The sequence below is a fragment of the Neophocaena asiaeorientalis genome, unplaced genomic scaffold (genome assembly GCF_003031525.2).
Source record: "Neophocaena asiaeorientalis asiaeorientalis breed wild unplaced genomic scaffold, Neophocaena_asiaeorientalis_V1.1 scaffold232, whole genome shotgun sequence".
Classification (NCBI taxonomy): Eukaryota; Metazoa; Chordata; class Mammalia; order Artiodactyla; family Phocoenidae; genus Neophocaena; species Neophocaena asiaeorientalis.
This window is the reverse complement of record NW_020175672.1, coordinates 5,332,487-5,347,689: the sequence shown is the minus strand read 5'-3', so window position 1 is coordinate 5,347,689 and position 15,203 is coordinate 5,332,487. Positions and strand designations below refer to the sequence as shown.

At 40.1% G+C, this 15,203-nt stretch overlaps 1 protein-coding gene across 1 annotated transcript in view; it reads right to left on the bottom strand.

Annotated features, from left to right (window-relative positions):
- Positions 1-15,203, bottom strand: part of MDN1 (midasin AAA ATPase 1) — a 157,476-nt gene that overhangs the window by 124,006 nt on the left and 18,267 nt on the right. The window contains exons 6-11 of the mRNA XM_024731782.1: positions 12,684-12,926; positions 12,322-12,453; positions 9,389-9,492; positions 7,414-7,528; positions 3,420-3,613; positions 2,189-2,270 (exon numbers count right to left, since the gene is read on the bottom strand). Coding sequence (XP_024587550.1) covers positions 2,189-2,270; positions 3,420-3,613; positions 7,414-7,528; positions 9,389-9,492; positions 12,322-12,453; positions 12,684-12,926 — 870 coding nt within the window. The remainder of the gene's footprint in view (positions 1-2,188; positions 2,271-3,419; positions 3,614-7,413; positions 7,529-9,388; positions 9,493-12,321; positions 12,454-12,683; positions 12,927-15,203) is intronic.

Sequence of the window (15,203 nt, the reverse complement as noted above, 5' to 3'; positions counted from 1 at the left end):
ATATCTGGTTCTGCTGCCAGCAAGTGTAATATATCAATAAACTTCATGCAAGCATTTAAAAAAGAATGTATCTAGTTTTGTCCCTAATTCCTTACACAGAGCGTCAAAACTTCTTGGAATTACCAGGAGTAAGGAGTGTCTTTTGTTATTTACTGGAGCCCTTATGGACCTTAGCAGGTTTATTATGCTAAGCAAGGTAACTCTTGATGGGCCCTTAGATAGTTTCTGGCCAGGCCAGAAAGACCAAGGGTTGAAACTTCCAGCTCCATCTCCAACCTCTGGAGGAGGGGAGGGGATGGAGATAGAGTTCAATCGAATAGCCAATGTCAGAATAAGACCCCAATAAAACAATGGACATCCAAAGCTTAGAGAGCTTCTGATTGGTGACAAAGTGATGTGCCAGGAAGGTGGCACACCCTGACTCCACAGGAGTGCCTGTGCTCAGACTCCTGAAACCTTGCCCTATGTGTCTCTTCCATTTGACTGTTCTTGAGTTATATTTTTTATAATAAAACTATGACCTGTATGGTGAGTACAGAGCTTCCAATGAGTTCTGTGAGGTGATTACTGTACCTGAGGAGGTTGTGGGAACTCCTGAATTTACAGCTGATAGGTCCTAAGTGTGGGTGGGCATCTGAGACTTGCGGCTAGAGTCTAAAGTGGGGCAGCCTTGCAGAGGACTGAGCCCCTGAACCTGTGGGGTCTACACTAACTCCAGGTAGTCAGTATCAAAACTGAACTGAATTGCAGGACACCAGTTGGTGTCAAAGCAGTGAAGAAGCAACCAGATAAAGCCAGAAGGTGAAACATTCTGTAAAACAATTGGCCTGATCTCTTCAAGGGTATGTGTGGGGCGGGGTGGGGGGGAAGGTTCTGATACAGTAAAAAAGTTCTTAATCCCATTTGCATAGAAAAGGATGTGGAAGGAGATACATCAGGGTATTAACAGTACTGGGGGGGCTTCCCTGGTGGCGCAGTGGTTGAGAATCAACCTGCCAGTGCAGGGGACACGTGATCGATTCCTGGTCTGGGAAGATCCCACATGCTGCGAAGCAACTAAGCCCACGCGCCACGACTACTGAGCCTGCGTTCCAGAGCCCACGAGCCACAACTCCTGAAGCCCGGGCGCCTAGAGCCCATGCTCTACAACAAGAGAAGCCACCGCAATGAGAAGCCCGCGCACCGCAATGAAGAGTAGCCCCTGCTCGCCACAACTAGAGAAAGCCCGCGCACAGCAACAAAGACCCAATGCAGCCAAAAATAAATAAATAAAATAAAATTTTAAAAATTAAATGAAATAAAGAAAAGTACAAAACAAGGTTACCTGTAAGAAAGATGAGAAATGCAGGAGAATGGAAAGGAAATTTCAATGGAGAGAAGAGGATTAAAGGACTGGCACACAGCACTTCAGAGTTCAGCCGGCTTAAGTGTGTGCTCCAAATGTGGGTTCTTTCTCCTCAAAGTAAGTTAACCAAACACAGAGAGAAACTGCTAACCAAAATGGGTCACTATTCTCTCCTCAGTCCTAGCTGACAGAAACCAGAACACTTTATAGTCAAAATGGGTTAATGTTTTAACAGCCCAGAGATCTTCAGCCAGCATCACTTTATTCTTAAGCAGGTGGGAATAAATCTCTCTCTGTTCTACTGAATGTGGCAGAGCTACAATTCAATAGAGCTTCCCTCCCACGCAACACATTTTGTCCCCACGTCCAGCACACAAGGATGTACTTTACAAACCCCACATTAATTTCTCTGCACTAAAGTTAAAAAGGCCCTACTGAGGCTAGTGGTGGGACAAGACAAATATAAATCTATCAAACAGACTAAGAAATTATATACAGAAATAAATACTAAAGATCTTAGAAACACTTTCTATTTTATAATAGTATTATCACCCGGGAGACTTTCTTTTCATTTAAGCTTTAATTTCAGTACTGTATCTGTTTTACTCTAATTCAAACTATACTTATTTGAAATTAGTAGTAACCTGTTTCAAAAACCACAAAACATTTATTAGGCCCAACTAGTTTTAAGGCAACATTAGTTCAGTTTTAACTAGCTAAGGATAATAAACGGTACCTACACAAAAGAAAAACTTTTTGATAGCAGTCAAGACACAGAAAATAACAGTAGAAATCAACAGCCTTAAAGAGCACAGAGAAGCAAGCAGGAAGACTGTATCTTACCTCTTGAAAAATATTTAATGATGCTGATGAAGACAGACTGTCAAAGCTGTGGGCAATCCTATTACACCAATTCAGTAGGTCCCTTTAAAAAAAAAGGGGGGGCGGGGGGCAGAGCTTACTTAGGTCTGGGAACACTTGACAACAAAGACTCTCCTTTTCTTCTGGCAACTGAAGATAAACAGTGTCAGGAAAAAGAATGAGTGGTCCCAGTCCCTCTCCTACCAGGAAGTGACCTAGAACTCACTTCTCCCCATCCATGCCAGACAAGGTAGCAGGAGACAGGGAGCAATTAATTCTCAGAGCAAACTGAGGGGAGTTGCCCACACCTAATTCTCATTTCTCAAAGGGCAAGTCAACCACTGAGAACAAAGCGCAAAGGCATGGATGGAACTCACTATACAGAGCAAAACCCAACAGTCTTTTATTTAAGACCCCAAGCGTCACAAAAGGACATCCGGTGAAAGAGCTATGTCAGTAACTATTCCCAACTTTGGTTTTTAAAGTTATTTGCTAAACTTCCAGTTATAAGTAAATCCTAAGGATATAACATACAACATAAGCACAATTAACGCTGCTGTATGCTATATATAACAAGTTGTTAAGAGTTCTCATCATGAGAAAAAAAATTTTTTCTTTTACTGTTTCTTTAATTTTGTACCTATGAGATGACAGATGTTCACTGAACTTATTGCAGTGATCATTTCATGATGTATGTAATCGTTATGCTATATGCCATAAACTTATACAGTGCTCTGTGTCAATTACATCTCAATAAAACTGGAAGAAAAAAGTTATTTGTTAAAGTTAACATAATGTTACCTTCATAAGCCTTCCCATTCAGTAACTATAGATCTCAAAAAGGGACTGAACACTATGAAGTAGCCCTAACGTCTAATTTCAAAACCTGACTTCTTGTAACCACTCAGTTCTAGCTGCTAAGAACTTCTGAGGGAAGCAGTTTTTAAAACACCAACTGAAAAGCGTTTAGCCCAGGGCTTCCCTGGTGGCGCAGTGGTTGAGAGTCCGCCTGCCGATGCAGGGGACACGGGTTTGTGCCCCGGTCCGGGAAGATCCCACATGCCGCGGAGCGGCTGGGCCCGTGAGCCATGGCCGCTGAGCCTGCGCGTCCGGAGCCTGCGTGTCCGGAGCCTGTGCTCCACAACCGGAGAGGCCACAGCGCTGAGAGGCCTACATTCCACATAAAAAAAAAAAAAAGTGTTTAGCCCAGTACCTGAGAGACAATTCTCTCCCCTCAAGGCTTAGTCTTTTGTGTTCCCATCTGGCTTCTGAAACTTCCTCGGGTGCCTGTTCCCCTCCAACAGAACTATCACTCAGAGGGTGATGTTTCTCTCCAGTAAGCTGGATGTAAATGTCAAGCAGGTGATCGGTTGCTACCGATAAGCTGGGATATCTATTTCGAAGAACCTGACAGAGAGAGAAAAAAAAGCAAAGAAAATTTAGCAGCAGACAGAGTGATTTTTAAAAGCACACATAAACTGCTGCTGACACTAGTCAACCAAAAATGAATTTTTCTAAGAAATCTGTCATCTTAACCAAGTATAACAACTTCCACCCTCACCCATACCTCCCACCCCTCAAAGACCATGACTTTTTCCTGCCCAGAACTCAGTTATCTGGCAATCTCACCACCTATCACACAGCTTAGGGTATAGAAGCTAGATGGGAAAAGGGTCTCAAGCAACTCAGGCATCCAAGTCCCAGGCACTTACTCATTGAAGTATCCTTCAAGTAATATGTACTCTAATTTTTTAAACACAATTCTAGTACAGTCATTAAATCATTTCTCAGACAAAAGCAAATAAGAAGCAGTTAATGGGAAAAGGAAAGTTTTTTAAAGCAAATCACAGTAAAAGGAGCTAGCGTTAAGTCCCGATAAAAAGTAGTTTTTATCAGACAACAGAATTTAACAAGCAAAAGATCTAGCCCAATTCACTTTGATAACTATTGAGAATTCCGTGCAGTATAATACTGGGTGCCCATAATACCGGTTCAACGCTTTTATGATATGGATTTGCTAAGTCAAGTCTACTTGAGAAGGAAGAAAAATATCACGTCTGTATTAGGAATATTACACCTTAATACATTTAAATTGAGAAGTATATCACGATTCCAATTTATATATGAAATATCAACATATTTTGTATATATTAAAGTTGTAAGGTCCACTAAAATCTTTTAACGGTGTCATCAAGTGGTAGATCGCATAGATTTTTATTTCTTCATACTTTTTTTTTTAACTGGAGGATTTTACAACAAATATTATTGAAAACATATTTCAGATGTATTGAAAATTAAGGACAGAAAAAGAGAATAATAAAATCAACAAATTCAATTTAATGGATACACATGTGGATATTTCAAATACAGAATATACATTTTTTGTGTATGAAGGGAACATTTTCAAAATTGCCCATATATTTGTGGACCCTGGCTACCATAAACAAAATATACTTATTTCCATCACCCCTAAAACAAAAAGTTCCCTTTTGTCATCACTCCCTTCCTCCACATCCCCATCCCTGGAATCCTGCACCTGATTCAGATCTCTATACAGTTTGGCTTTCAAATCTATCATATACACAGAATCATATGGGATGTAGTGTATAGTTCGGTCTCTCTTACTCAGCATAACGTTTTTGAAATTCGTCCAGACATTACTGTATGTATCAGTAGTTCATTCTATTTTATTGCTGAGTAGTAATTCCAACATATGAGCATGTATATTTATGATTAAGGTGAAAAAAAAAGCTGTTTTTACTTGAAAAAAATTTGTTAGGTTTAACACTTTAGTAAGGGCTCAGTTATTTGGGAAAAAAGTTCTGAACAGAGATTTATACGTACCAACCAATTAGTCATTTTCTACCTTAGTCAAAAAACATCTTTTGTTATTAACATGAATGTCAAAATTTAAACACAATATCACATAATAAACTAATCTAACATGATATGGTTATCAATTTGATATGTATTTTGGAGATTCATTCCTTTAATAAGCATTTATTAAGTACCTACTTTGTAGCAGGCACTATTCCAGGGACAGAGAAACAAAACAAAATAAGGAATGGAACCCGTCCTCGAGAAAATCCCCCTAATAAAAGAAGCAGATATGAAAGCAAAAGCAAGCTTGCAGCCCAAAGTACAGCATGGTCGGCCCTGCTTGGGAGACCCGGGAAGGTTTCACAGAGCAGGAGAGGCACCTGGCAGAGGTCGCTGGTGACTGTGAGAGGGGACTGCCGGCAGAGAAAGCAGGCCATCTCTGGTGCCAGCACGTGAGGCATAAAGGCACATTCAAGGTGTACGGGGGAGACAAGGTGTGAGAAACTGCTAGGGGTAAGTTCCCGGCACTTACTAGGTATGAGACTAGCATTATGTAAAGAGCTTGTTTTTTGAAGTGTAATTTGATATTTCAGCAAGAAGTCAAAGCCAGTCTTTCTAAGCGTAAGATGGCTGTGGTTGGCAGCAACAGAAATGCAGTTCCTTGTGTTCCCCGTGAGGTCGGCATAGGAGATTATTTTATTTCCTAAGTAATACACACAAGGTTTTTAGCTACCAGTCATTTATTTAGGAGAGTGTTATTAGGATTAGTAAGTCCAGAAGCTTAAAAATAACCAGTGAGCTTCTGAAAGTCAGCTACCTAAATATGACCTAGGTCACTGAAGCGAGGAGGTGTGTGCTCCTGTCGCACCTGCGGTGAGCAGAGTGACACACTGCTGATCAAGGCAGGAGTGGAAGGAGGAGTTCTGGCTCATCCTTCAAGTACAGAATACAGTAAGAACAGAGTGGCTGTCAAATGTTCTTCTCATCCTCTCAATCCCCAATAAATTACACATAAATGTGAACTTCAGCCCTCCCCTTTAAAGAAAAGACTCACAATTTAAGTCTGAAAATAAAACATTTAAAGGTCTGCAACAGCAAAAGAAAGAGGAGCACTATGACAAAGCAATACAACAAACATTTACAAAATGCCAGGCACGGAGTGGATGCTGGGGATACCAAAGCTGAGTTAAGTTACTGGAGGAGCTTATAGTTGAGGGCGGCAAGAGGGGAAAAGACAGACATACAGGACACACAAATACACAACTGGGAACTAGAGTGAGATAAGAAACTCTCAAGTGTAAAACAGGCTGTAGGGTTATAAAATCACACCATCAAGGCAAGGCTTCTTAGAGATTATACTATCAAGGTTTACCCAGTAATCGGTGAACTCTGAAAACCCCTCTGCTAGTAAATACCTAAATGCTAGATAAAATATTTGAAAAGGTTGTCTGGTGCCACTTATTTATCTAAAAACTTATACCAAGAAAGAGGAAAGCATCCCTGCCATGACTGAATGGTCACTGACAATGCTTTATTTGTGGCTCTCCAAGATGAAACATTGGAAGTCGGGAGGACTCCAAGGACTCCCCTTGGAGGTAGATCCAAGGGGAGACAGAAGGTTGGCAGGGTAAAGTGAGGCACACCTCTCAGTGTTCGCGGAGAACCAGAGACACTACAAAGTAAACCTATGTATAAAACCTTTAAAATAAGTCATCTCAATTTTCATTAATACCCCGATCAAAATGTACATAAAGTTGTTAAGTGTGAAAGATATTAGTTACAAAACAACTTAGCATAAAAAAAGATCCTTTGGGGCTTCCCTGCTGGTGCAGTGGTTGAGAGTCCGCCTGCCGATGCAGGGGACGCGGGTTCGTGCCCCGGTCTGGGAGGATCCCACATGCCGCGGAGCGGCTGGGCCCGTGACCCATGGCCGCTGGGCCTGCGCGTCCGGAGCCTGTGCTCCGCAACGGGAGAGGCCGCAACAGTGAGAGGCCCGCGTACCACAAAAAAAAAAAAAAATAAAAAAAGATCCTTTGGGGACAACTGGGGAAACTTAAACATGGTCTGAGAATTAAGGGCTACTGAGGAATTACTATTCATTTTATTGGGTGTAATACTCATTACGGTTATATATGGAAATGCCCTTAGAGATGCATGAAAGTATTTAAGGGTGAAACGCTATGAGGTTTGCTTTCAAATATATTAGCAAATAAAAACTACTAGATGAAATTAATACAGTAAAATGTCAGCATATTAACTGTTAAATTTAGAGTGACGAGTATTTTGGTGACTCATTGGGCTATTTCCTCTGTTTACATGTAAGTCTGACACTTTTAATAATGAAGAGTAAGAAAGAAAAGCATTGATACTTTCAAATAACCCCATACCTCATTCAGTTCTGTCTTATCCATGTTATCCAGGTAAATTTTGGTCCAGTATTTGTCTAGCAGAGTAGCATGACTATTTAGCGGTCGATACCAATTTCCTCCACAGCTCAAGAGTCTGTATTTCAGAATGGAAAACAGAGTCACACAAAATTCCCAATTTTAATCTTGAATTATGCCCCTGGTTATCCCTTGCTAGATGTTATCTCACATCCGAGTAAAACTCACAGTTCCTTCTGGTGCCAGACAGCACTGTGCTGGGCTTATGGGGAGCATGACAATGAAAGGCTGCCACCAAGCCAGGTTTGACTATTTTCCTAGGGGGAGTAATAGGGCTTTAACCAAGTTATTTTCACATCACTGCAAATGATCCTATTAGACGTTTTGAACTGAACAACATGCTCCTTTTCCTTAAGACATAACTTCAGGAAAAAGAAAACCTAATCCAAGACCAACAGCATTAAAAATAAGTTCACTGCTTATTACCAAAAGCGACAGTACCTAAAATTATTTAACATGCCCAGAAGAGAAGGAATATTCATTAAACACATACTCTGGGCAAGCCATGGGCTTACACCTAAGCCATGTAATTTAATCTTCACAACAACTGCCCTGAGGGGATGATGCCTTTCTTTTCTTCTAACTGTAAGGAAGAACTGTACAGAAGAGAAGGAGAGTAATGTTCCTTGCTCACTCAACTATGACTACAAATGGCAAAGCCAAGAACTGAACTCAGGTTTGTGTGACATACTTCTATGATGTCCCAGGACTTTCTGGGAAATGTATCTAGCAGGAAAGAACTTCACCATCGCTGTGAATAAAATCAGGGTCTATTAAAACTAACAGGGCCTAGCAAGGTCTTCCTTAGAACTGTTAGCTCTGCATTCCATCTGGAAGTGAATGTTCACAGAGGTACAGTAAACACTAATATAATCACTAAATACAATGTGGCATTATTTTCACTCTTGGGCATTTTAAGACCTTAGAGAAGCTGTACAGTTATAGACAAGTAGGAGGAAATAAACCACTGCCTTCACATTATTTTAAAAAGTAGATAGGGACATATACTACGTTTGCTTAGGTTTTATTCCTTTGTTGATGCTTATATTCAATTAATTTTTTTAAATGCCTGAGGTCTACATGGCTTTATCATCACCACCATCATGGCTGGGCACTTACTACGTGACAGGTCTTTAGTCACTTCACCTAACCTTCATAACTTACACCAAGTTGTAAAGTAGGTGTTATTGGCACCATCATAATCAGTCAAGCAAGGTACACACAGGTACAAAGTGTCAGTGTCAGGATTCAAACCCAGGGCTATCTGACAACAGTCTCATCTCTGATTATGTTTGAAAACATGAAAACAAGACAAAGTTTTTTAAGACTGGTTACTTATTTTTAAGTGGGGGGAAAAAAAACACTTTTACTTTCTAAATTAATTATCTCCATTAAAAATAGTCAGGAAGGGGCTTCCCTGGTGGCGCAGTGGTTGAGAATCCGCCTGCCAAAGCAGGGGACACGGGTTCGATCCCTGGTCCAGGAAGATCCCACATGCCACGGAGCAACTAAGCCTGTGCGTCAAAACTACTGAACCTGTGCTCTAGAGCCTGTAAGCCACAACTATTGAGCCTGCGTGCTGCAACTACTGAAGCCCGTGTGCCTAGAGCCCATGCTCCACAACAAGAGAAGCCACTACAGTAAGAAGCTGAGCACCGCAACAAAGAGTAGCCCCTGCTCACTGCAACTAGAGAAAGCCTGCGTGCAGCAATGAATACCCAACACAGCCAAAAATAAATTAAATAAATAAATAAATAAAAAGTCGGGAATGAGAATGTTGAATCTGTCATCACTGCTAACTAACCTTGCTTAAAATGGGCCCAGAGAACTCTATTCCAAGACTTTTGTACTCAGCACTCTAGCATGTGGACTTAGGAAGAGGCTCCATCGTGGGAATAGAAGGGTTAATGGGACATACCTCCTGGTTGCAAAGAACTGAAATCCAGGAGCCACTTTCAGACAGTCACCTTGGCCAGGAATCAAGAGCTCTCCATTCTCCAAGAGAGGGATCAGCACGGAAACCTAAATCACAAAACCCCAGTGATAAAGCTATTAAAGACAGAAGTAACAAACAAGAAAGCAAAAAAACCCTCTCACCAAATGATGAACACGTCCTTAAAGGAAACCCTACTTCTCACAGCATGAACTGGGGTCAAATGCCAGGCGGGAATACTGGAGCCGCCTACACTCCAGCAGAGCAACTTATTCATTCAGCATTCACTGAGTTCCTACTATGGACCAGAATCAAGCAAGACAGGAAAAATCCAGACATGACTGAGGCTTTACAGCCTAGAATCTGACGGGAGATAGCCATGCAGACTACCATATAGCATGATCGGTGTGACCCCCAAGGGGTGTACAAAATGGTATGTGAAGACACAGGGTGGCTGTAGATCAGTGTGGAGTAGTTTAGAAGCAGGGCAGTGAAGCCATTCTAGAGGCAATGACACTCACTGAATCTGAAAGTATGAAGAGGGCTCAGCCTGGTTTGTTGGGAGAGCAGTGGCACATTTACTCTAGGCAAAAATATTCAAATGGATAAAAATGTATACGCCTAAGAGCATGGCATGAGAGGACTCTTACAGTTAGGGTTAGGGCAGAACGTGTATATGAAGTAGTGGAAAAATACTAGGCTTAGAGATAAATGATAAAAGGCCTTCTGTGCTGAGCTAAGGAGTTTGAGTTTTTTTCATGAAGTTGTTGAGAGGATTTTAGTCTGAAGAAAAACTTATTTTTTATTTTAGAAAATGAACTGTGCAACAATATGGAAGATAAACTGAAAGAGAGCCAGCCTGGAGGGAAAGAAGCGAAAAAGGACACCATTCAGGTAACAAAGGTAAGATGGCAGGATAGATTAGATAGACAGACAGATAAAAATAAGAAGGCCTGTGCTAAGGCAGTGGGCTAGGAGGGAACAGAATAAGAGATAAGGAAAAAGTACTAAGCAATATCAGACTAAGTGAATGCGGGACTAGAGGAAGGAGACGCATCAAAATTCTGGCTTGGTAATTGTGTGGCAGGAAAGGCTGTTGCAGGAAAGAGCAGATAAGGTTCATTTTGAACATCCTGAACCTGTACCTGCTAAGGAAGATCCAAGTAGAGATTTTTTCAAGAAAAGTATGGACTAGACATATGGGTCTAGGGGATGTGAATTTATAGAAGTTTGAGGAAAAAAACAGTAAGAACAAAGAGCCAAGGAGGAAGGTCCTAAAATGTCAAGGTAATTTTATCAAGCATCCTTATTTCATACATGGCTAGGAGATGAAAGGAAAAATATTATGGGGGCAACTCCAAGATAACTCTGACACTTGAAACAAAAGACAACCATCCTGAATGAGATCTGTAAAAGCCATAAAAGCTACCTTAAAATAGTAATTAGTTAGCAATTAGCTGAGAAGTTCTGGAAATAACAAAATAATAATCAAGGGTCCAGGTATGTTTTAAGATAAACACAACTTCACTATAATGATGATGAAGTTTAAATCAACTGAACAGCATACCCTCTGGAACCAAGTGTATTGATAGTAACAGAAAGGGAATGGTCTACACAAAATGGAACTCAAAGTACAAGAATTTTCTGATGTTTACCAGACGTTGCCCAAGGAAGATCAAGACAGAAACTAACAGTTTGGTCTTGAAATCTGGACTTGGTCATCAAAGAATGTACTTGGCTATGGCAAAGGGATAGATCCCTAGGCTTCATCATGACCTGAATGGAATATCCCTTATGTTCATCTACCTTCTTTGGCTCAAATTCTATGATTAATAATACTAATGACTTCCCAGGTACCCTGATGTCTGAAAAAATTGCCCAGGAAAGAGCTATAGAAAGCGCTAAGACTCAACAAATACTTTTAAGTTGGCCTTGCAGTTTATAATTCGGTTTTATTTTTAAGTGTCATTGGTAGTAGTCATCCTTGGCTCTGGGCTTCTTAAGAAATTTGACTCTCCAGCCCTATAAAACTGAGCATTAAAATCTTAGAACATGGTGGTCAAACTAAGCCAATAACCCCATTACATTTTTACCTCACTAGACTCTAAAATATGTGTGTCATAAGACACACACATATTTATAGCCCCTCCTTCCCCATACATTTCCCTAAACCTAAAGACCTTTCCCACCTCTCCTTCCCCCTCCCCCATCTCTGTCTCCTCTCTCTCTCCAATCCAAGAGGAGAAAGTCCATATACAGGTGGCTTTAGGGTTCACGGTAAAAGAAAATTAAAACCAATCTCAGGAAAATCTACCCAAAGGAAGATTTTTTTCATTCTGGAATACATTTTTTTGGTCATAGTTTACAGAATACAGAAGAAACATGGACTGCCTCCATAGCTAAATTTTATACACATATAAAAGTGATCTTTCTGAAGTCAAAAATATACATCCAGTTTATTTTCCTTAATGGAACAAAGACAAGCAGGCTCTTATTATATCATCTCTTCTTTCATCTGTCCTCAGCCCACTGCTCTACAAATGCCATAGCCAGGGAGCTGGGTCTCAAAGTTCTCAATGTATATGCAGCATGGATTAAGATGTTTCCCACCAAGCCTATTCTTGGAAAGTCTGTGAAATTGCTCACAATTTCAACTAAAGGAGGAAAAAAACTACTGTGAAATTGATCACATATTCAACTATTAAAGGAAACAGTACAAGCAGAATTTTAATAATTTTCTATCAAACAAGAGATCAGCCCAGTAATCCAAGAACTCAAACCAGATTAGGTAGATAACCAACATACCATCTCTAATGAAATACTTATGTTGTTTAAATAATCCCCCAGTATCACTATTAACACAATTCTCATTCTCTTCAAAGACAAGAAATTAGCGAGTTACTAGGGAGGTGACATACCACGTCCAAGGGAGCATAGTCAATATCCTCCAGAAGGATCCAGTGTCCATTTGTGGCCGCCTGTGTCAGGGTACCAGGCTGCCACACAAACTCTCCTGGGACATCTGTGCAGCGATACATTCCCAACAGCATCTGCAAAAATATTATTGAAGCCACACACCTGAGGAGCCAATGCTACATCCTGCGATTAGTTCCATTAAACTTCCACAGGGTTATAACAGGTATCTGAGGTTTTACAGCGTGGTCCCCTCAGTTATGAGGAAGACCAATAACTATTCTCATATTCTCTTAGCAAAAACAATATTTTAAGGCAAATATTCACAAGTATGCTCACCAACCAAAATCTGCCATTTCTTACTTACCTTACTGTCGGTCTGATCTCCAAGCTGGACTTTGAGAAGCTGAGGGGGCTTCCTTCTACCTGTTATTGCAGCTAAATGTTCAACTAAGGAAGTTTTCCCACATCCAATCGGTCCTTCCAACAACACAGCATTCTGAGAAGCCACTGCCATAGCCAGGGTCTGAAGATTTTTGCAGACTGACTCAACCAGCACATAAGACCTAAAGGCCAGCTCCTGTTCGCGAGAAGAACTCCGACTACTGGCCTAAGGAGGCAAGTGGAAAATAAAAGGCATATCAAGAAGAGTCTTCCCATCAAAGAGCACAGGTTAATTTCTACAACAGTGCTTCCACTGGCTTCTACATAAACCTCTGCCAATAAAGTGGTAGTACAGGACCCACAGTAACAACAAGTATGTTATCCAAAGTAAGGATCTGACTTGTTCACTTTCCTTTCTCCCCTGCACTCCAACTCTGGGAACTCGCTAACAAATTTAAGAAAAAGTCTCCCAAACTTTAAGAAGCCACAAAAGTTGACACACAGGGGATGGGAACAAGCCTCATCTCTCATGACTGGATTTTTGTTTTTCCTTACCTTACCATATTCTAGGATTTTACGTCTAAGATCAAGAATGCACAATACACTTATGAGACCATCAGGGGAGAGTAAGGACATTGAAAGGATACACTATAAAATTGTTCAATTTTTTCCAGGTGTAATAAAGAGTTCTGGAAATTTTTTAAGTCCTTTTTTTCTTTTTTTAAAAAAAATTTCATTGAAGTATAGTTGATTTATAATGTTGTGTTAATTTCTGCTATACAGCAAAGTGTTTCAGCTATACATATATTATTTTTCATTATGGTTAATCACAGGATACTGAATATATTTCCCTTATATTATATATACATCCTATATATAATAGTTTGCATAAAGTCCTTTCCTTTTATACACACACACACACACACACACACACACACACACAAACAAAACTACAAGCATACCTCAAAGATTTTGCAGGTTGAATTCCAAAACACAGTAATAAACCAAATACCATAATGAAGCAAGTCACACAAAATTTTCGGTTTCCCAGTGCACATACAAGTTATGTTTACACTACACTGTGGTCTATTAAGTGTACAACATAGCTTTATGTCTTAAAGACAATGTACATACCTTAATTTAAAAATACTTTATTGCTAAAAATGCTAACCATCATCTGAGACTTCACCAAGTTGTAATCTTTGCAATCGTAACATCAAAGACCACCAGTCACAGATCACCATAACAAATATAAATACTGAAACAGTTTTAAATATTTCAAGAATTACCAAAATGTGACACAGAGACACGAAGTGAGCAAATGCTGTTGGAAAAATGGCACCAACAGACTTGCTCAAGGCAGGGTTGCCACAAACCTTGTTAAAAAAAAAAAATGCAATGTCTGAGAAGCACAACAAAACAAGGTATGCCTACATTTAGCTAAGAAATGATGTGGTATCTGGGAGTTGCTTCAAAACAATATGGTGTGAGGACAGTGTTCAGAAATATAAATGCAACATAATTGATCATGAATTTATAATTACTGAAGCTGAATGATGGGTACATGTGGATTCATTACACTATTGTTTCTACTTTGGAATACGTTTAACATTTTCCATAACAAAAAGTAAAATAATAATAATAATGTACCCAATATGTTTAATGGGTAGTTTCAGTTTTGCAAGATGAAAAAGTTCTGGAGTTTCTTTGCTAACAATGTGAATATACTTAACACCACTGAAGAGCACACTTAAAAATGGTAAAGATGGTAAACGTTACATTCATTTTACCACAATTTAAACAAATTTTATTAACAATGGACCTAATATGACACAGAAAAAAGGACCTCTTGGAAAAGTGCAATGATTATTAACTTTTAAGGAATGGTAAATTCTCAAACATAGCTTGTCCCCTAAAGATATGTGAGGACAAAATGAGATTCAGGGCTGGAAGTTCTTGAACTTTTTGCAGAGCTGTTACTCTTAGCAACCGGCAGGCAGGCTGGACTGTAGCTCCATTCTGCACTTCTGCCCCAGTGCTCTGCCACTGCCACCCAGTATATCAAGCCTACTCCAACCAGAATCCTTCCCTATGTTGAAGTTCTAATGATCCAAACCTAATCTATGTTAGGAGAGCGGTTAAAGAGAGGTGGGGAGGTCTTCCTGACCAGAGGGAAACACAAGGCGCTTTGGAAATGCTGGCGTCTCAGTGTTGGTGACAGAGATATTTAGTTTATGAATAATCATGCAGCTGTACACTTAAGACATGCACTTTTTTATATCTATATTATACTTATCTTTTTAATTTTGTACTTCCCAGATACAAACTGACAGATCAAGGAATGACTCAGGACTTGTTCCAGGAAGAAAACTGGGTGGGTCTGACCATCAGACAAAGTGACAACTGACTAAAGACTGCTGGGGAAAAACAGACTGGTTTCCAATGTTCCCAGATTATGGAACCAGACTCTGATTTACAAGACTTTCCAAAGTGTAGTCTGGAG